General features: G+C 43.0%; 1 protein-coding gene across 3 annotated transcripts in view; it reads left to right on the forward strand.

Moving 5' to 3' along the window:
* AKAP11 (A-kinase anchoring protein 11) overlaps positions 1–22570 on the forward strand; it is a 555220-nt gene that overhangs the window by 343775 nt on the left and 188875 nt on the right. For all 3 annotated transcript variants that reach the window (XM_069640774.1, XM_069640773.1, XM_069640772.1), the window contains one exon: positions 1381–1536. In XM_069640774.1, the coding sequence (XP_069496875.1) occupies positions 1381–1536 (156 nt within the window). The remainder of the gene's footprint in view (positions 1–1380; positions 1537–22570) is intronic.

Here is a 22570-nt window from a genome sequence, read left to right on the forward strand (position 1 = left end):
AAAATAAATACTCAGTAGTGACGTGACCTAGGAAATAAAGTATCAATAGCATGTGATAGAGATATTCAATTGTAAAAATAGAAATGGGACAGCTCATCCCGTGAATACGCAGCACTACAGCACTAGGAGGTACTAAAACACATGCCCTCGCTCATAGCTTCTTTTTGGAGGTCGTGTATTCGTCACATCCCTTTAGTTAAAATAATTGTGATATGATTGTAAATATTAGAGGGGAGGTTGTGCAATGAACCGCAAACTCCCGTCTGAGCACCGAGCCTGACAACACAAAGGAAAGCCGCGTGACAGCACTGCACCCAAAGGTGAGGAACATGGCCAACAAATGTTCCCAACCAACAAAGCAAACCGCGAGTCACCTTGCACAGCCGCATCCTTCCATTGAACCACCAAACAATGAATACATGTTGTAAAGTGGTCGTATGCACTCTACACAAGCACTTAACGGAAGCGTAGCAGCATCAAAGAAGAGGAACTGGTTATTCAGCATGGGATATTTGTAGACTGCTAATGAAGTACCTAAACATCTGGGGCTATGTTGATCACGTTCAGAGAGCTTTCTTTCTCTTTTTTTCTGAAGTTTACTTTTTAATATATTTTTGCTGCTCGGTAAAGAAGTTAAATGCAAAATCACAGCCTCTGTGTCTTGACTTAAAATTGAGGAATATGTGGCAAATGTTTACACTCCTTAATGCAAGAAAGGCAGTGAAAGAGGTGAGTGTATTTTCTTGGAACAGTGCTGGTAGAGTTGTGAGACCGGACAGGCGAGACTCTAGAGTAACATTAGAGAATATTTTTAAGCAATAATGTAGTAACTGCATAGGTAGACTCGCAGATGGCGGACGCTTAACTGTGATATGTGGATCTATCTTTTCGACCAAGCAAAGATAAGTTTGGAGACCTTACAAGGTCTTTGTGTCGAGTCTAGGAAAGGAAGTGGGCTTGTTGGTAGTATTTTGCTGTTCAATGCTCTTATTCATGTCACTATTTAGAGCCGATAAGTTCACCTCGTATGATTTCCTGTGGGGTTTCCTCCTTTGTGTGATTTTCAGAACATCTCCTCTAATTATGCTCTACTGCCCTTGCCTTTTGCGGCCTTAATGCATGATTTTGCCTTTGAGTCCAATACATTTCAGTTACATTTCTCAAATCTAACTCAGTCTCTCCACAATACATCTGAATCAATTGGAACGCACCAGAACTTAAATAATGCACTACTTGATGTCTTCATTTTTTCATATGTCAAAAGACTTTGCCACCTGCAAAGCAACCACTTCATTAGCCACATCTCCACCCTTCAATCCACTTATTTTATTGACTGTACGGTTTTCAAATTGCTATAATATTCCTCTGGTCTTTCCTTAGCTCATTGGGCAAGGATGGGTTCCAGTCAGCCGAGACGCTTCCTAATCAGCAGTTGAGTTTAAGCGTTGGTGATGACAGCACTGGCAGCTGGTCTAATCTTAGTTTTGAAGATGAACATCCGGATGAGAGCAGTAGTTTTCTTCATCTCAGTGACAGGTAAGTGACTGTACTTGTTGCTAAATTGTTTGCTCATGTGGCTTTGTGTAGGAATAGTATGTACCTGAGATGGGAAAACCCTTTAAAATCAAAGCCAAACCAATGGAAACCATTGCCGTTTCAATCTGCTTAAATTATTTGAAACTGAAGCTCTATATGATTGAACGGCTCAGACCCACTTTGCAGGGCTCTGATTGAGTTCATCAAAGAGTAGCTCTTGACGAAACCCTGCTTATACCTCTGGTCTTTGATTTCGCCTAATTCATTTTACTGACTTTTATTTTGGTTTCATTTCTTATTTGATTTGATTTTATAACTTTGTTATAATGAATAATAGTGCCTTCGCGCCACTATTTATTCATTATGAGGCCTTTCTCAGATTCAAATCAACTCAACTTGATATAAACCATTAGGTGCCTATGGTTCTAATTGGTTTGAACCATTTTCAAACACAAATGTGGTCAACTGAGCATTTCTAGGCTTTGTTCAAATCTCCTCACGAGTCATCTCTAAAGGAGCTTGACTGATTCAAACTGACTGAGTATTATTTTAATTAACTAAACATGATTCAAGTCTACCTCTTTTAGAATGTACATACATTATGGCTAATCCAACTCCATCTTAAGTACCTTTTTAGCACCAAATATGTGGGTGTATATGCCTTTGTGATATGAAAGTGACTTAGCAGTTACCAATAGAACACCCTCGTTGAGGTTTCTAAAGTACTTTGGCTCAATTAAAGCACAGCATAACACATCTGACAATGCTTTAAATTAAATGTTTGACAATTGCCAAAGAGTGAATATTTTTGTTTTGAAAACTAAAAAGCTGCATCAAATTGTTAACTTTCCAATTCTTTCACCCACGTTTTCTTAATTTGTATCTGCATTTATTGTAAACTTAAAAATATATATATACAGTCTAGGACATGTTTGAGATGGTATTTATGTTTACAGCTTTGTTGGTTCAGGCGCTAGAAGTGCATGTAGATGAACCCTGCTGAATTGAGTTTGTGAATATTTTCCAGATACTGTGAACAAAACGTTTATTTGGTGCCTGCATTTTTTCAAATTTTAGCTAGAACACCCCCTTTGACTCGGACTAATGCTTGTTTTATACAGTGGGACCAGTGCAGCCATACAGCAGTCAGTGCTTTTAATTGTCCTCATGTATGTATATTTCTGGATTGAAAATGGGAGAGCAAAGGGTTGAGATCCTGTACATGGTTAGGGCACAGAAAATGAAAAGCTTCTTAAACTGTGGACATGTTTTTTCATGACATGTTCTGCAAATTGCCAAATTCTCAAGAAGGATTAGAAAGTTAAGCAATCAAATAATGGGCAATATGTGTAAATGTAGAACAAAAAGAGTCCATGCTTAAACACCTGCTTCTACTACGTATAGTAGCTAACTGTAGTAGAGCCAGTCTGTTTGCAGAGGAATTGAAGCAGTCCATATCCTGTAGCATACTTTTTTAATTCCGTTCCACAGTGAGGCAGGCTAGATTATTAATCTTATGCTGGGGGATATCAGAGAAGAATCATGCATGCTACAAACGATATTTTGCAAGTAGGCTTAAAGCTACTCTAGCAGGGGTATATAAATGATCAAAGTTGCTGAGGAACTAACATTCCTAATGCCCAGGTGAAAAGATTTGCAATTTATTAGGCGTGTTGTGATGCGTTGTGGGCCATTTCATCATTTAAGTATAGCAATTTTGAGAGTACATTTGCTCCAAGACTACATTGCATTAACACTATTGGAACAGTAGAGCATCCAATTCAGAACCAAGTTAACTTACACCTACAATCAGAATCTGAATCTTTCCTCTTGAAATCCAGCACGATTATAGTCCTAAAGCCACCTTCCTCCAGACGTCATACCAACTCTTTTTGGTTTATTTTCTGTATTAAAGTAAGCTGGGGGGGCAGGGTTTGTCGAGGTTGCAGGGGTTGAGCAAAATGTGGTGTGCCTGAGGGCCTGCACACGGACCTGTCCTTGGAAATGTGTTATTTCTTTGTTGAACAAAAAATGCTCTAGTTCCTTGACAATCTAGGCGATTGTCCTAATGGCCTAGCAAAAGGGGTTGCAGGAGTACAGAAAGCGAACAATGAACATGCAGTTAAAAATAGTCAAAGTGCTTTTTAATCTGGAGGAGGGTCTAGTATCCAGAGAGAATTTTCTCCATATGCCTAGCCTCAATTTAGGCCTAAAAGAGAGTGAAATAACCCAAAACATAAGTTTTTCTTGGAGAGAAAATGGGCCACGTGTTTGTCTTATTCCGATTACCTACTGTGGCCTTCGTTCCTGAACTACAGTACAGCACTTAGTTGTCTTGTACCAAGTTGTTTGGCATTGCTCTTTGAATGTAGTGGTTCAGCAGCTATTAACTCCGCTGACTACACCCAAAAAGTTAATTTACTCTCGTTGGTCTCAACTATTGCAGTGAGTCTGTTTTGGTCAAAGAAATGACAAAAGAAAACATGGTTTGCAGAAGTAGTGAGTTGTAGGGCATTTCTGATTCAGTTGAAGGGATCATTGCTTCACCACCCAGGACAGTTTCACCTGCAGAGGGTATTGAGAAAAATAAAAAGTAAAGTCAAATAAAAAAAAGCAACCCCTGATCTTTCTGGATGAAACTCTCTCAACATGCATTCCACTCTTGGAAACTCATGCAGAGCACTCCCTCGACCCTACTGATCTATCTGGCATGGGCAGCTTTGTCTCTTGGCGATCTATTCAGTCAGCTTCTTGGGACCTTGTATATTGAATAAAGCTCTCCCAGATTCAGACATTTGTCTCACCGTAAATGTCTTCAAAGCCTCACACATTGGAAACATCTGCAGGGTATTCTTTTCTCTTCCAATCCATTTATAGCAAAAAGCAAAACGCTGTTACGCCACTTTCAGCCACAGGATAAAAAGGGAATTTTAGGGCCACAGTGCCCCTTTCAAGCCACACAAACATAGAGAATCTATGGATTTCTATCCCTTTCATCCAGTGATGTTTAACTGTCCCATTAATGTAATGGCTTGGCAGGCTGAAAAACAATGGTCTGGAGGGTTGCCAAGAGCTTTGCCCGTGGTTATGATTCATTCAAAACCTTACAGCCATCACCTTTCTGTTTTGCTAAAGTCACCCCGAGTGGGACGGGTATGCCCAGACGTGGGTCCCGAGTCTGCTGGGCCTAGAGACCCAAGCTACTTCTCACTGATGACGCCCAACAAGGCTGAAACATGTCTGGGGATGGTTGTGGTCTCGTACAGAAGGGATGTGATCTACCAGTTCGGGCTGGACTGCCCCTTTTGGGGTAGCACCAAGCATGATTTGCATATGGTTTTTCCCCTTCTGTAATGGCTTGGCAGGCTGAAAAACGATGGTCTGGAGGGTTGCCCAGAGCTTTGCCCGTGGTTATGATTCATTCAAAGCCTTCCAGCCATCACCCTTCTGTTTTGCTAACTGTCCCATTAGGCAGCTGCAGGCTGACTGATGGGAGGACTGTCTGTGGTTAAAATTGCTAAATAACAGGAAGGAATACAGCTGTTGCTTGGGAGTGATATACCCTTGATGCAACACCCAGCGTTCTATCAACGTGGAGAAATTGACAAAGACAGGGCCACGTTTGGCACAAGATTTTTGTGCCACAAAATCGATGTGCCCAGCTGAGCAAACAAGTCAGTCAATCAATGCCAGTGCATACATTCCGCTTTACACTTAACAATATGGCAGAAGTCACTTGTAAAGCACCAACTGTGAAAGGCAAAGCAAATGAGAACGTGAGATTGAAACGACAAAACCAGAAGGAGGCAAAAATAAATCTGTCTGGCATAGTGACCGGATTAAGTGTGCTGATGTCCGTAGGTTGTTAAAAACATCAGTAGCAAGATTGTTATTAATTTTCAATTGATTTTGCTTATACTCAATAAAACATTTGCATACACATACAAATGCATTTAACAACAATAAGTATGATTAGTACCCGGCATGGGGAGTGTGGGAGAGGCGCAGAACGCAGGCATTAACAGACACTAATCCCGCTGCTCCGAGCCTCCTCACGGCTGGAGGCCACCAGCTTCCCCCGCCGGGTAACCAGGTAAGAGGTCATCCTCGGAACTCCCGCCTCCCCCATCCACAGAATTCCCTCCCTGCCCCCCAATCCCACACACCTTCTTTTCAGCCCATTTCATACGCTAGCGTGGCCACTTCCGATCTGCGACTGGAAAGAAAGAAGGCTTCTCTCCGTTCCATGGTGGCAATTGTTTTTGTTTACTTTTTTTAATGACCACCATGGAAAGAGAGAAGGCACTACGTGTAGTCCCTTCTTCCATTTCAATGGCGCCCATTTATTTATTTACTTTTTTTTTTTTCAACGGCTGCCATGGAAAGGTAAAACAGACTTCGTTTCCCTTCCCTGGTGGCCAATTATTAACATTTTCTTTTTTCTGTTCCGAAACGCCAGAGAGTTTTGGGACAGAAAAAAAATGCTTTTAGTACCCCAGTCCTATGGGCTGGGGTACTAATAGCAATAAGCCGCTTTGCTCAGTCCTGTAACTATGGGCCCCGGGGCATTACTTGCAGTGTTAATGCCCCTCCTGCAAGGGGCTTATTGCTTGAATAACATAGAGATGCAACTTGCATAAACACTGTTTAGGTTAATGGTAATCATTATAAAGTTCCTTGTTATTAGGCATGCCTTAAATGGGCATCCGGGGACCTTCCTAATCAGCAGCTGTTTCTGCACACATAGCCTCCCTATCACCTAAAGGTATACTGAAAGGAAATCTATGAATAATAATGACCTAAAAGAACTACTTTCCCCTTTTCAATCAGACCTGGTAACCAATCCTTATGATATTCCTTTTAAGAATATTATAAAGAATAGACTGGGGCTTAAAAGTAAAAATGAAACTCGAAAAACTGACTTTGTCATTAGGGACTTAAAGTCCCATAATTTCCTAAGTACTGGGACGAGGCAAAGGGCTAAAAAGGTACAATGTTGCAGCAGTGGTCAGATCATTAATTCAGATGACCCACACCTGAGGGAGACAGAGAAGCTTAAAAAGCCTCCTCGGGTGCAGGCCTTGGAGAAGCAGAGTAGTAGAGAAAACTGTTACAAGCAGAAGCAGCGTAGTTTGTGCAGACAGCCCAGACAGTTGCTGGAAGAGAGCAGGGACCTCTGTATCGGCAAAAATCAGCTGCTGGTCCTGAGAGGGTCTGTCTTTTTCAAATTCTGAAGTGCAGAGGCTGCGCAACAGGAAGCGAAGGCGAGGGAAGCTTTCGTTCCCCGGAGGCCATTTTAGGTGGCTGCCATGCACCTGAGGGCCTCTAGGCTTTCTCGGATGGCTGGCGTACATCAGAGGGCCTAAGGAGCAAAAGGAGTTCCAATTGTAGGTGGCATGGGCAAAGGCGAATGACAGGACGCAGTTTGCCGGGTCGCAAGGAGCCGCAGAAGCAGAAGTCATGTGAGCGGCGAGGAGCCAGGAGGCGCATGTTTACCCGGTGAGTACACATGCTGGTGGTGACCCCGGAGCACTCTGAACCCGCTTGCGTGTTCAGGGCAGGCATTCAGCAGGGGAGCAGCACTCGCATATGAGTGAAAGTGGTTCTAAAAGCAAATTTGAATACCAAACTATTAAGCAGCAGCAAAAGTGTTGTATAACAAAACCAAATTAATGTAACTTTAAGCGTGTTAGTTCCTAGAAAACCCAGCAACCCTAAGGAGTGATATTGCTGAGAATTCATACCCGTAAGTATTGCCCAAATCAAAAGCAAATAAATCAAGTCAAACACAATACAACTGATACTGCCAATGACATGTATGTGCTTGTCTATAAAGCTGCCAAGAAGTTGTGTTTCTTTAAAATGCATCTGTTGTGGCAAATCATCCTGACCAGGACAACTATTGTTGCTATTGATAAAATGGAAAGTTCTTTTTTTATCTAAAAAGGATAAATCGGACAAGAAAGAGCCTTCTATTTTCTTTGTGAAACCATCAGAGAATTTGAACTTTCTGTTGACCAATTGAAGTTGCAAGGAACTGTGTTGGAACTTTGTTTCAAACCCAGATTTCCTTATTTTCTTTCATTGAACTATAAAGCAGAGTTCCGCTTAAAATATGTTGAAGGGAAATTCACCCAGGTTATAAGAAGAGCCTGTTGTTTAATTACTCTTGTTTTGAACTGCCATGCATTGCCACGCACAAGTGTGAGGGACAGATATCCTTTATTAGAGTGTTTACTTTAGTTTATTTTAGGCAGGGAAATCCTCATCCGGGTAGGGGTGAAAGCAACCCCAATTTACAGGGGCGCCCCTTAAATATTTTGGCTTACCCCTCATCACCCTCAGATCAAAGTAAATGCACCCCTCTAGGGAATTAAAAGCCATGAGTCTATCTTGCAGGTGACAAAAAGACTTTAATCTTTACAGATCATGAGGATTGGGGAAATGACAGAGGACTCTGCCATTCCAGGCCAGCATTCTGTCATCGTCCTTCGCTGACTCCCAGGTCCTGAATACTGATACTGTGCCTGGTGCTTAAATACTCTTGACCTGGTTAATGGATACCAGCAGAGCTCCTCCAAACTTGTCTTTCTTGCAACCTTCTAATTTAATAAAATGCATTTGTTGAGAAACCTTCACAAAATTGTCCACCTCAAATTTCTGACCCCTCAGACTTTTTCCCCCCTTGGCTGCTGCACATTTATATCATGCTTGCAGTGTTTAGTACTTGATAGAGGCAGCTCACCCAAGTAATGAAAACAGTGCCTATGCAAAATGGCTTAATAGATTGCTAGCTAGCATTGTAAAAGCACTCTGTTAACATATTAACTACATAGCTATGGCAGGAATTGTTGCTTCTGTGCAGACCTTCTATGGTAGTCTGTGATGATGTTAGGAAAAGGTTAAGTACAGACATTGATTTTCCTGTCATTCAGTGTTTGATCACCGCCTGAACTCTCTGGTCATTTTTTACAATACTTTCATATGTTCCTCAACATTTGGTTGTGCTTTCCGTGCATTATTACATTTCTAATGTGGTTTGCAGGCCTGCTGCACTGCAAAAAGCATGAGCAGGTTCAGGCCTATTATTTGCCCCACAAATTACAGTAATAGCCCCCATCAAAACAAAAAACGTACACAGATGTTGCATCCATTCCTCCTTTTAGAAAATTAAACTAATGTCAAAGATTTAAAGAGTGCAGTTCTCAGCACCAATGTCCTTTCTTGGTGCTAATATATGGGGTAGCAGGGAAACCCCATGGGTTTAGGCAGTTTCACTTCATAGTGACACTGCATGCTCTTTTATATGCATTAATGGTCTTTTTTTTCCCTGTGGGTCTGAGTAATAGCGATCCAGAGCTTGGACCAAGGAAATGGTGGTTGGCTTGGTGATGGCTGGGAGCATGCACGAGTTGGCAGATAGAGGCAGCCCGGTTTGGACCACTTACAGTATGCCTGTTTCCCAATGCTTTGGCACTTCAATAGAATCCTTTTGGCAATAGGGAGCCAGTGGAGGGACGGCAGTGATGGAGTGATGTGGCTACATCTACAGGATTTTAGTATGAAATATGCTAAAAAAATGCTGTATTCTATGGAGGCTGTAGGTGAGGAACAGTCTTCAAGAGATTAAAGAATTGTCACCTTGTTCAGGAAGGGTACCATTTTCAATAAGAGCAGACTAACTGTTTCATAAGGATGCCAAGGAGAGTTTGGTGTCACGGTGAAAACTGAGGATCTTAAACTCAGTAGCAGGGGAATGTTGGATGTCTAGGCCAGAAATATGGATTTGAATGGCCCTTAGTGGGTGTGAATGAATACTTTGGGCTTATCTTTATTTATTTTGAGCAAGTATACATGCTTTCAGGTCTGTATGGCTTCCTTAGAGTTGGCACATTAGTGGATGTAACGTAAGCCGTTGCTATCAGTTCTGAGAACTAGTTGAAGAGTGTGTGTATGCACGTATATTGAGCTCTTGCTCTGCTGTCCCTTCGTGTGCTCGCACCAGCTGGCCTGTAACCAAGCGATTCATCTTTGACGCCGGAGCCTGCCTGTGCCTACTGTACACGCGTCTTCACCCCACCTCACACCGAATAGAATCCTCTACCGCCCGCGCTTTTGCGGCCTCGCCCCTGCTACTTAACGTTCTAACTTCTGGCATCTCCAGTTACCCTCGTCGATCACGAGACGGAAAGGGCTTCGCCCTTGGATCCTAATCCTCCAACCCCAACCGCTCCAGAGAAACAAAACAACCATACATCCTCGTTCCATTCGTTGATCAAGAAACTGAAAGGGGTCCGCCCTTAGATCCTGAAAGCGTACCTGACTTTCTACAATAAATCGAAACGAAGATTCACCAGTGCAGCCTCGCTGACCGGGAGACCGAAAGGGCTTGCCCCTTGGATCCTGAAAGCGCAACTCGCGCCACTACAAAAGGACGAATCAAACATTCACCTGCGCAAAATAACTGATCAGGAGACCGAAAGGGTTCGACCCTTGGATTCTGAAACCACAATTTGATCCACCAGAGAAAACCGAAACAAGGATACACCTACGCAGCCCCTGCTGACCAGGAGACCGAAAGGGCTTGCCCCTTGGATCCTGAAAGCGCAACTCGCGCCACTACAGAAGGACGAATCAAACACTCACCTGCGCGAAATAACCGATCAGGAGACCGAAAGGGTTCGACCCTTGGATCCTGAAAGCGCAATTTGATCCACCAGAGAAAACCGAAACAAGGATACATCTTCGCAGCCACTGCTAACCAGGAGACCGAAAGGGTTAGTCCCTTGGATCCTAAAAGCGAACCCGATAAAAAAGAAAAAAAAAAAAGGAGACCAGCACTCTGACAAACCAAACAGAAATCTTGCAAAACCTAAGCCTAGCATTCTACAATCGGGAAACAATGGCCACAACTCGCACTAATAAACAAAACCCAACTCAACGTCCAAAAACAAGACAAACAACTAAGAACGCGACCGATAACACCACGGAGAGAGACCAACTACAGCTAACATTGGAACAATCCTTCAAGAAAGTGACACTGTACAAAGAAATTCCAAAGTCCCTGACACAGTGTTCAGACTATAAACAGAACTTAGAAGACTCCAGAGCCCAAACCCTAGAAACTGCCAATCCAACTGCATGGCTGAAAACCAACAACTTCGTTAAATCCGTCGGCACAGTGGAACTCCAACTATCAGTAGACTCACACAGTACAGTAGAAAATCACCAAATAATCTCATCTGAACTAAACAGCTCAGACACTACCAAACCTGGACAACCTATTATGTCCGCGCCATCATTACTGCCTTCCCAACTCGAATTAGAACAACAACTGACCAACTCATCAACTGATCCGAACGCAAACCACCAGCTCGCAAAACAAGACCCCTTAAACAACGGGATACAAGACACCTTGACAAACCTTGCAACCAGCAACGAAGAACCCATCGAACTTACAACCAAACAGATGCAGACGACCACAAAACAGGACTTAATATCAGACAAACAAATCCAGAATCAACAATCCATGAAATCGGAGAAACTACACGAAATACACAGCAACCCTCAGGAAATAACTAATAATCAAGAACCAAAACTCACAGCTGACCCTGTCGCCTCCAAGCTAACCGCAACCAGCCAACAAACAGAACGAACACAAGACCTAACCACAAAACCAGCAATCCCAACACCAGACCAACTGAAGCAAAAAGAAAAAGCAAGATTAGCCCGCCTTGCATGGCTTAAAACTCACAATTCCGCCAAATCCGCCAGCACTGTGGAACCAACAACATCCAAAACAAGAAATAAACTACCAAAACTATCACTGGACACCACCGAAATAGAATTCATCATGTCTACTGCAGAAAAAACAAAAGAAGTACTTGGAGAACGAACAGAAATAAATCAAATACAATCAACCTCAACCCCTTGCATCCCCTATGGAAACCAAAACAAACAGATGAAAAAGGAACGACAACCAGAATTGGATGAACGTAAAACTGTCCCATCACGATTCAACTATGACTCGGATGAATCCTACTATACCCCAGACCCAATAATCAAGAACCAAAAACCAAAAGACCCACAACAGAAAAACGACAATCATGTACAAGATGAAGAAGATATGCACCCAAGAATCCCAACAACAATGTTGGACTTACAAAATATGCTCATCGCATTACTCTCCCAATCAATGATCCCCTTCTTGAAACTACAAGAAGACCTGAAAGATTCAATAAAAGATCAAGCGACCCTTTTAGCACTAATCCATTCAAAACAGATACACATCGAACACTTTGTCTCGACAGTGGAATCAAGACTGACAATAGAAGCAGACGAGACATACCGGTGGCAACAAAGATTAGCAGAGATCGCAAGAGGAGACCGACAAGAAAAAACAAAACTTACAGGAGAATTACTACAGATGCTTAAAGAACACCATCAGCAACAAGCAACCAGACCCAACGACCAACGACTACAAACCTCGCCGCTTTCAAAACCATCACAACCCCCAACTCAGATACAACCACTACCTGAAACAATTACAGATTTTGCCCAACAAACACTGAAAGAACCACCTCAAAATAATACTAACAAAAAAACAGAAACCATTATCTCAAGCAACATAACAAAGAATCCAAAGGAAAACTTTCAAATCTTCGAAAAAGAAAAAACAACGAACGAAATAAAAGGAACCCAACAGAAAAATAACAAAAAACGACAAACGGGCTCGCGAGCATTTCTAAGAAATATAACCCAGAATACCCAAATCGCGCATCAACCAAAGAAGAAACAAACAGCTGTCAACACACAAAGCATTCAAGTTCAGCTAACCCAGATAAAACCCAAACTAGCGCAACCTACCCTGCCACAATCGCTGATTGACGAGGACTTGCTCGACATCACCACCCATGAAGAACAACCACTAGAAAACAATCAACAATCTTCACAACCACTAATTCAGACAAGCTACATAATAATCGACGAATACGCCTCAATACTTGAACAACAATCGAACCAAAATCAAGACAATTCTACTGAAATCTCCCTAGAAGAAATCTCAATGATCTCGATGGAAAACATCTCAACACTCACAACCAGAGATGAACCGTATGATTCAATCTCGTCGACCTCGATAACAACACCACCACAAGATCACAGTCAACACAGACAGACCAGACCAATATTCGTCAATCCACTACGACAAAATGAAACATATGAAATCCATATTGAAAATGCAAATAAAAACCAAGAACCGGTAATTCTAAATAGAACAAACCTACTACGCCTCTTTGGCGTAATACCTCGCCTGAACAAACTCACAACAAAAGATATTGCTCTGATAACCTTCAAAGACGACCGGAACCTGGATAAGATCGTCATAGAGCTCCCAGACCAAAATAACCAAGAACTCATCATATCAACAAGAAAACAACTACACAAATTAGGCTTCTCATGCTGGGCATCAACATCCTCAAGAATACCAAGCAAACCAAAAGACAAAGCAACCACAAGGTATGAAGAACTACACATTGAACAGAGGAATCAAAAACAGACAACTGACGATAGATACTCAAATCGTGCCTCAAAAGAAGCAGACTCAGATAGAATTAACAAACCCAACAGAACTAGCTTTGAAACTCCCTCATCAGACACTGCATCTACAGAATACTCTATAAGAAGCCAACATCCAGACAGATATGCCGATGCAATCAGAAGAATCTATGACTACGAAAACACCTTCTCAGATACAGAATCTACAGAATACTCAATGAGCTCAAACTCATAACAATTAATGAACCATAGATTCAATTGGTCATTGTGCTCGTGGAACACCAGAGGCAATTTACATCTATTCACGGACACAACCGCTGAATTAGAGCAATATCATTTCATATGCCTTCAAGAAACCTGGCTCAGCGACCCACCGGCATGCGATGGCTTTATCACATTCCTAAACCCAGCTATCGTACAAAAACAAGGAAGACCTGCTTCAGGCTTACTCACCCTGATCAAGATAAACCCATACATCAGAGTAATACTCTCCGAGAATATAAACCCTTGGACGCAACTGACCATAATAACATCCACAAAACACCAGCAAAAGCGAGAAGACAAAAACAACTCAACAATCCTAATTCTAAACCTCTACTGGAACCCGCTAGCAATATCTACAAACACGTTCCTAGATGGAGTCTTCATTTCGATTGACGAGGCCTTAGCTAAATACCCGTTATCAGAAACAATAATCTGTGGCGATCTGAACATCAAGTTATACGATAAAAACGGTAGCCTCTTAAAGCACTCACAATTATCACCAAATGCAAAGAGATGGATAAAAGAAACCACAACGCGGAACCTACTCCTTCTAAGCCAAGGGAACACTTTGAATTCCTATACACCCACATGGAGCAGAGGTTCGTCCCATGCAATCATCGATTATATATTCCTATCTGAAAACCTTCACCATTCAGTTACAAACGCACAGACGATATCAACGGACAAGAGCGATCACAACCAACTTACCGCACACTCAGAAGCGAAACCAGAAAAAACAGTGACAGCACTACCACCTCCTCCATTAGAACTAAATGGAACAACTACAAGACTGAGAATCCCGCAAGCCTCCTCAACCTCATTGCCGGAACAATTCCATCAGGCAAGACTGGCAAATGATATAAAAATCGACTATGAATGGATACTAATCCCATTCCAACAAACCAGAAAAAATCGTCCGCAGAAAGACCACCGACATTTCTACAACCAGGAAATTGCCGAAAGGAAAAAAGACCTAAACCGAATAATACGACAGCTAAAGAAAACTCCAGCTCCCGACACTTCACACCAGATCAAAACCCTGAAAAACAATCATCGAAACTGGATCAAATCGCAAAAAAGTCTCATTCAACAAGCGGATGCTGAACAAATACTGAAAAGCCACAAATCCCACAATACCAAAGAACTTTGGAACCTACTCAATGACAATCAACAAAAACAGCATAAACTCATAGCTAATGTAACCCAAGAAAAATGGATAACGCATTTTACTACCATTTACGCACTACGAGAAACAGCTCATCAGAATACACAAACTACAGCAGACTCAACATGGAAAGTACAAGCAGAATTTGAAGACTTCATCTGCCTGATTAACAAACTCAACACTTCTAGAGCACCAGGCCCAGATGGACTATCTAATGCCATGATCAAGGAAGATCCAACCGCTTGGGCAACCCTTCTATGCCATATTACAACCCTGATCAATAAACTGCATAGAATACCTAACTCCTGGAGAACAGCAGTAATCGTACCAATCCACAAACAAGGCCCTAAAGAAGACCCTCAAAACTTCCGTCCGATCGCCCTGCTCGATCCGCTAGGAAAACTATTTGCAACAATATTATTAAACCAACTCACTGCGTGGGCCACAAAAAACAACAAATTCTCGACCAGACAAACAGGATTTACAGCCAATGTTGGAACAAACCTCAACCTGGTATTACTCCAAGTAATCAAACATGAAGCTATCAACTCCAACTCGGCAATCTACGCAGCATTCATTGACCTAAAAATGGCCTTCGACTCAATCTCGCGAGAAAAATTATGGTCGAAACTTAGAACATGGAACTGCCCAACCGACATCCTAGAACCGATCATTCTACTATATTCAAAAACCACGATAAAAGTCAGATTGTCGAGACAAGGAACTACAACACCCGCCATACCAACAGAAAACGGACTCAAACAAGGCTGTCCACTTGCAGCGACACTCTACAACCTCTACACTGCTGACATTGAAGACCATCTAAAATCAGACAAAACTAATCCCCCCAAAATCAACTCGATCCCAGTCCCAGTCATGGCATATGCCGATGACATCGTGATACTAGACAAAACACCGACTGGGTTACAAACAACACTGGCAGACTTAAGCCAGTACATGAAAAAAAATGAATTAATGATCAATACGGGAAAAACAAAGATAATGACCCTAACCAAATCACTAAAAAAAAAAAGAATAAACCAACGTACATTCATGATAGACAACGTCGAACTAGAAAATGTTACTGAGTTTAAATACCTTGGGATCACAATAAACCAGTCTAAATCAGAAGAGCAGTGGCTGGACAAAATCGAACAAACATCCCAAACGCTATCAAGACAAGGCTGCCTCCTTCACAGAAAATACGGCAAATTCTCCTTCAAGCCAATTATCTCCTACTACAGACACAAATACATCCCGATTCTCACCTATGGTACCGAAGCAATGCTAAACGCTCAGAGAGTCAACTGGACAAAATATGAAGCGACTTTCTGGCGCAAAGTCCTTCGCCTCCCACAAACATTTCCAATGCCAAGAATACGTTATGAATTGGCAACTCAATCAATTGAATCAGTCGTACAGTGGAAAAGACTAGACATCTTTCGCAAAATATTGACAGACGGGAAAACCCCAGCAATTCAAATACTGCGACATAAAGAAAATACCTTCAACACGACAATACTGCAAAAATGGAAAGCCACAATGAGAAAAGAAATGGTTAGTGAAAATATCACAGAAGAATTACTTACACTTCGTCCACAACACGCAAAAACAAAACTGCTACATAATGATTGGATAAAGACCATTCAACAAAAAAATACCTACAAACAGAACTTACACTGTACAAAAGACAACAGGAGAATCCATGAACCACCGGCCTACCTGCAAACCTTTCCAGACCCAACCATTCGAACAACATTTTTGAAAATCCGCCTAAACATTCTCCCTACAAAAGCACACCTAGCTACAAGAAGACAAATCAAAAAGGAAGACAACTACTGCAGGTTCTGCAAAGACCAAAAAATCGAGGAAACCATATTCCACCTCGTCATGGAATGTAATGCACTCGCGCCACAACGCAAAGAATTTGGTGCCTTTTATCAACTCTCATCGATACAAATGTGTACGCAAGAAAGATGGACCGCTCTACTCAGCGGCCACAACAACAAGTACACTTACACAATTGCCCTCTTTTTATCTTCTATACTCGAACTGGACAAACAATTTTTTTAAAAAAAAGGATCCAACTTAACTATACGATGAAAAAGTTTTCAAATAAACTACAGCATCAAAAAAAAAAAAAAAAAAAAAAAAATTGAGCTCTTGCTCAGTGAACAGCTTTGTGGCACATTTTTGATCAACCTTTGAGTAGAAGATGGTTCAATTAGTTATGAGGTGCATATGTATCTTAAAGAGTGATGATGACAAAAATAATCCCTGAGTGACACAGTAGAAAGTGTCCACGGTGAACCAATGGTCAGGTGTGCTCTGTCATAGACCACTGGGATAAATATTTGACTATGCCCAAGACCTTGGAGGCCTGCATTAATGGTGAGGTTACTGGCTAGGACTAAATCTACCAAGGGGACAAGCAGGATCAAAGCGCGTATACCATTGTGTTGGAAAGTACCGATCCTGTGGTTCTCATTGGGTGGGACCTTGATTGTTTTTTAAACTAGCAGGTTCTTTTTGCTAAAGAATGCCTTAGGTCCACTATTAACCTCATGTTCAAGGAGCTAGTTAAATTATGTTTGAAATATGGCCCTCGTTCCGCGGAGCGGTCTCAGTGTTTCAGGATTTTATGAATAAGTGAGTGAACGATGATTGCTTGAGTGGTAGGTGTCCAGATCATATAGGCAAGTTGTTTTTCCAGAGCTGGGGGAGTATGGGGCAATCGGAGAACCAGGGTTTCTGAAGATACGGAGGCTACTGAAAAATTGGGTAAGGGAGAATGGGCGATTGTTAGAGCAGAGTTTCCTTTGTGTTCTACTTCCTACGTTTGTGAATCCCTTAAATATTTTGCTAACTTCCATGGTTTTTCAACTTTAGTTTTGTAACTACAGGGACCTTTGTAGAAGTTCCCCCCTGTGCCTTCAACAATTGTTTCTGGTAGGCTGCTGTTAGTAGTCCACTTGGGTACCAAGACAAGGGCGCTTTTAAGCAACCTATCTTTCTCCCATGGTGATTATATCACCATGAAAATGTATTGTGGAGAATGCTGCTGGCAGCTGTGATTTAATTTTGTCTACACCAGAGTTGTAGCCACTTTTACTGCATTAGTAGCGCAGTACAACTTTATGGTAGTTATGGCAGTACTAATGTATTTTATAAGCCCTGCTCGCAGTCATTTTGTTTTTTAGCGATTCCTTTGTCTGTGTGAACGAGGAGGCATCACCAAAATTGCAGTTTTGCTACAGTTGGCTCGTCTTGAGCCCATAAAGGCATCCTCAGTTGTGGTTGAAACTGGTAGAGCCTGGTTTAAAGTCCTCCAGATATTCCACTTTACATTAAGTGAGAGAGTGCCATTGTGTTTGTGTGCATGGTGGATTGTAAAGCCTGCCTGATAGGCTGGCCTCCAAAACCGTTGTGTTCTACCTAGAGTGTGATTGGTGGGCTGGCTTAGGCCACCCACTACATACATGTGTTATCATCAGTAGGAGGCCCTTTGAATTTCTCAGATCCTTTTCCGATCCTTACCTGAAGACTGCTGTGAAGACCTGCTGCTGCTGAGGACCCATGATGTCTAGGTCCTGGCCGCTTAGTCCCGTGCATCCTGCTGCTTTCTGCTGGTGAAATCCGGTCCAAGGCCCTTTCTTTTCTTTTGCTGTCCTAGATGGCTGTCCTTGCTGCGCTTTTTGTAAGCAGCAGTTGGTAGTCTCCTTGTAACATCCTTGTGGGCCAAGCACCTATGGTAAGATCACTTTCCATGTAGCTTGTTGCTACTCTGCTTCAGCTCTGGTGTGGGACACCTGCGTAAGCCCCAGGTGTTTCCGCCATTTTCTCACCGTTTACTTGCTGGCTGTACTTTCCTGTTCCCCTGGGAGAACCTGTGACCCTGCTGAGTTATGCATTGTGCTGTTGTGGTTGTCGAAGCTGCCGGGTTCCTTGCCTGGTGGATTGTCTCTCCATGTGGCTTCTTTCGTTGGACTTCCTTGTCTGGGCCCTTGCTGGGTTGTGGATTTGAGTGACACTAATACAGAGCCTTCAACCACTGCTAGCTAGCGATAAACGGACACCCAAACACACCTATGCACCTGCCGTTCCTGGGCTGAATTTGGAGCAGTCCATGCTGTGAGTACCTGTCTCAAGGTCCTGGAGTCATGATTGCATAGTTGCTTCCATTTGCACGGGTCCCATGGGCTAGCAGTAGTGTGGTTTTGAAGCCACCCTCTTCTACCGTCGATCATCATTGTATGGAGTGTGCCTTGTGCTTCCTCTGTAACTATCTCTTCCCGACTTTCTGATTCTGAAACCCTGGCTAGGGACTCTTCTTTAGGGTCCCTTGGGCTCTCCTCCCGGCTGGATTTCTTTTCTGCTGCACCTGTGAGGGAAAAGTAGAATGTAACTTAGATTTCCCCATAACTGCTACAGGCCTATGGAATGTATTGTGTTCATTTCTATCGGAGAAACTTTAGTGTGTCTAGTCTTCTGTGTTGCCAGTTGGCTTTCTGGGCTTGTTTCCTAAAGTGCTTTAACGGTTTTCTTCTCTCCTTTCTAGGAACCATATAGGCTTAGTACTTGCCTTTTAGGTTAGTCTCCTATATTGTATTTAATTGAGTAAGGTGGAATCAAGGACCTAACCGATTACTGTGTTTTCATTTGTTAGTATATGGTTGGTAGTGCTTATTTGACAGTTTCTTTTCAACCTTAATACAATTTTAAAAAGTGTGTGCGTATGGCCCTATCTGGTGTTTAAATCCCTCCTGTCGCAGGGCTTTTACTAACTATATATGTTTACAGTATTTTCGGTTTGTTTTTTGTTGTGTATGGAACTAATTGTACTTGTACACCAGCCCATCCCCTCCTAATAATAAAGCATGTTTGCTCTGCTATGTTACCCATTGAGACAGTTTTGCTACAACTTGCTGGACACCCTGTCCTCCCACTAAGGATAAGTCTCTTTTCGGCCCTCACAAGAGGGGTGTGGAAATACCTCTCTCACAGCTGTGAAGAGGAGATAGTGGGCAGACTAGATGGAGCACTAAAAGGCCAGGTGGTGTTCTTTTAATATTTTTCTTCATTTTTGGAAGCCTGAAGCCTTATGGCGCTATCTGGTGTTAAAACCACTCTGTCGCAGGGCTTTTACTATGATCTATCCGTACCACCTCGGTCCTTGGGTCCAGCCCACGCCTTGCTCCTCTACGCACCCTGCAGTTCTCTCCCCTTGCACTTGTTCACATCACCAGTCAGTCCATCAATGGGAAGAAGTCTTTAACTGGCCGGTTCCTCAGACATCCAAGGACATTGTTCAAGATAAGCCCTCTTTCTTTTTTCCCAGGACCACCATAAGGGTGACACATTCTCTCCATCTCACACTAGTGTGCTGCGCTCTCATAGCTCTACTGCATGCGAGTAACTGACTCAGATACACTGGTACTCACCGAACCGGAAGGAGTACTGGATTTCAACCTGGATCGAGATATGAGGCGAGCCGTGGAAGTCTTCAGAAAACCCAGGTCCCCTGATTTCAAAAGAATCAGGCATCCTCTTACAGAGGGGCTCTTTTTCACAACGTACCACTCTATTATGTAAAACAAGACAGAGTAGTCTATAATGCAAAAGATCGGAATTGAGCGCACCACCAAGCAATGCTGCAAAAAATACAAAAACTGTTTTGAGTATAATGCCAACCTGGTGTGAAGGGTATACAATTATTGAACACAATAGAATCACTGGTACCTGAGGTAGTGGAAATGAAGGCCTTGAGAGGAAGTCCCGTATCAGTTCAGAAGAAAGTTCAGAGTTCCAAATGAGGGATGACAACGAAAGGATAAAATAACAAATAGGATGGTTAGTATAGGTAGGATAACCCGAACGGCACGAGGGACGCACTAGGACCGGGTTGGTGCAAAACTGGAAAGCGTTTGTACTGCACTCTAGTGGAAAGGACACATCATCTTCACAGGATGTAACACAGCCAAATATGAAGGTGAGGTAGAAGTAAATCCTTAATTTAGTAGGCAAGACTGGATATAGGACTAATAGAACTAAACAACTGAATTCCGCTGGAAACAAGGCTCTTGCTGTAAGAAGAAAACTGAAGACTGGAAATCGTTCTCAGCGGGGAATGATGTGCTGAAAACCTGGCAGGAGAACAGGCTGAGCGGGGAGCTCAACAGGAGCTCGGCAGTGAGGAGACTGCGAGAGATTCAAATCCAAAACAAATATACCGAAGGACAAATCCAGGAGCCAGAAGCCAAGGTCTGGTAACGGTAGATCAAATACAAAGCAGGAAACTCGGAGGGTAATCCGAATGGAACAAGCCGTAGGAAGGCTACGAAAAGGAACGCCGTAACGATCAATTAGCAGCAACGAAGCTCCCGCGGCTGACCGCTTTTAAGGAACATGGAGGCGTGGCTTCCGTGAAGGCGAGGCACGTCTGATCAGGTGACTAGGAGATCTATGTGACCCAAACAGTTTCCAAGGCAACTTGTAACGCTGCCAGAGCGAATTCCCTGATTGCGAGATACTCCGTGGAAACAATCTTTTTGGTAATGTCCTTTGTTGCTGCCGTAGCGTAACATACACCCTATGGACCCAAGACCCTTAACCCTTCTCAGGAAAACCATTGGGTAACGCTTGTGCAGGCTACTCTTGGACTAGTGACCAACGGGTCAGGTCAGGTCAGGTTGTTCCGTTGACTAGATTCTCCTTAGGGCCTCCACCTCAGAGTTCATGCCAACATTTGAAACTCTCAAGGTAAGCACCAGAGTTTCTCCTGAGGGGCCTCTTCCTAGCCTTTCAATAGATAGGTTTGGCACTGGTGTGCACTGACCAGCCGTGAGAGAATATAAGTGCAGTGGGATTGCTCTCTATCGAGGCTCTTAATACATCCGCCCACTCAACACATTTTAACTAGGTCTGCAAAATGGCCTCAAGAGGATGCCCGCGGTCTGCAAATCACATCTGCATTGTTGGGGAGGTCCCCTAACCCCCACAACCGAGATATGGTTGGCATAGAGGAAAGCCAACGGCATTACGTAAGAGCCCTACCTCAACAACATTGCCTTAATCAGCATCTAAGGAAGAAGCACTACAATGTGTTCTATCTCACCAAGGGTGGGTACCTCTATCTCTATGCAGTGGATCTATCTTTTCCCACCACATCACGCTGTGCACATTCACACCCAGATGTCACTGTTGTACCATTTCCTGGACTTGCTTAGGTCACCCACTATGTTGTCTCGTCTTTTGGCCCTCATCCCTGCTCCAGGCACTTCTGCTCTTCCCTTGAGAGGGACAAACTGTTTGTAGCAAAATTCAAACATTGTCCTCTCCCACCATGAGAGGGCGTTTTTCAGGGACATAATAAGAGAGGTGGTTCTGATTGCTCCAGCAGCCCCATGCCTCCCTCTACACCAGGGGGACTGCAACCTGCATCCCTTTAGATGTTTCAAATCTTTGATACCTCAATATGATTGTTGGCTTGGGTTGATCAGATTTGTAGTGTAAAACAGAGTAGTTACCGTCATTGTTCATAAAAGAGTTATATGATTGCTGCATGAGCATTAACAATGTTGTGCCTATAGGTGCTGACCACCATGAAAGCAGAGGTGTGGGCAGCATTCTAGATAAGAAAAGTTCTCAAGAATGGCATACCCTTTCAGCTGGATGCCCAGTTGTTGGCAAAGTCGGATTGGGACAGCCCACATGCCATTGTCCCTACTAACACATGTCATGAGGTCAAATACCAAGTATTGGGGGATGGGAAGCTCTGTTTTGCTTCTCATTCCTCCACCTGAAACCAGTCATGGAAGCAGCCTTGGCACACATCAAACCATCGTCCTCTGGATTTCTCTGTAGTTACTTTCGGGAAGGACAAAGAAGCCCCTAGATGCAACAGGGAGCATTCCCAAACACCTCTTCATCTCAGGCAGGCAAATGCCAATGCCATCTTGGAATTTTGAAGTGCTAGAGTATGGCATGTGATTGGAGAATTTGCAAACTCCCTTCCTAAAACATCTGGGCACAGATCAGCTGAACACAGCT

This window comes from Ambystoma mexicanum, chromosome 7q (assembly GCF_040938575.1).
Source record: "Ambystoma mexicanum isolate Mex_15411 chromosome 7q, UKY_AmexF1_1, whole genome shotgun sequence".
Classification (NCBI taxonomy): Eukaryota; Metazoa; Chordata; class Amphibia; order Caudata; family Ambystomatidae; genus Ambystoma; species Ambystoma mexicanum.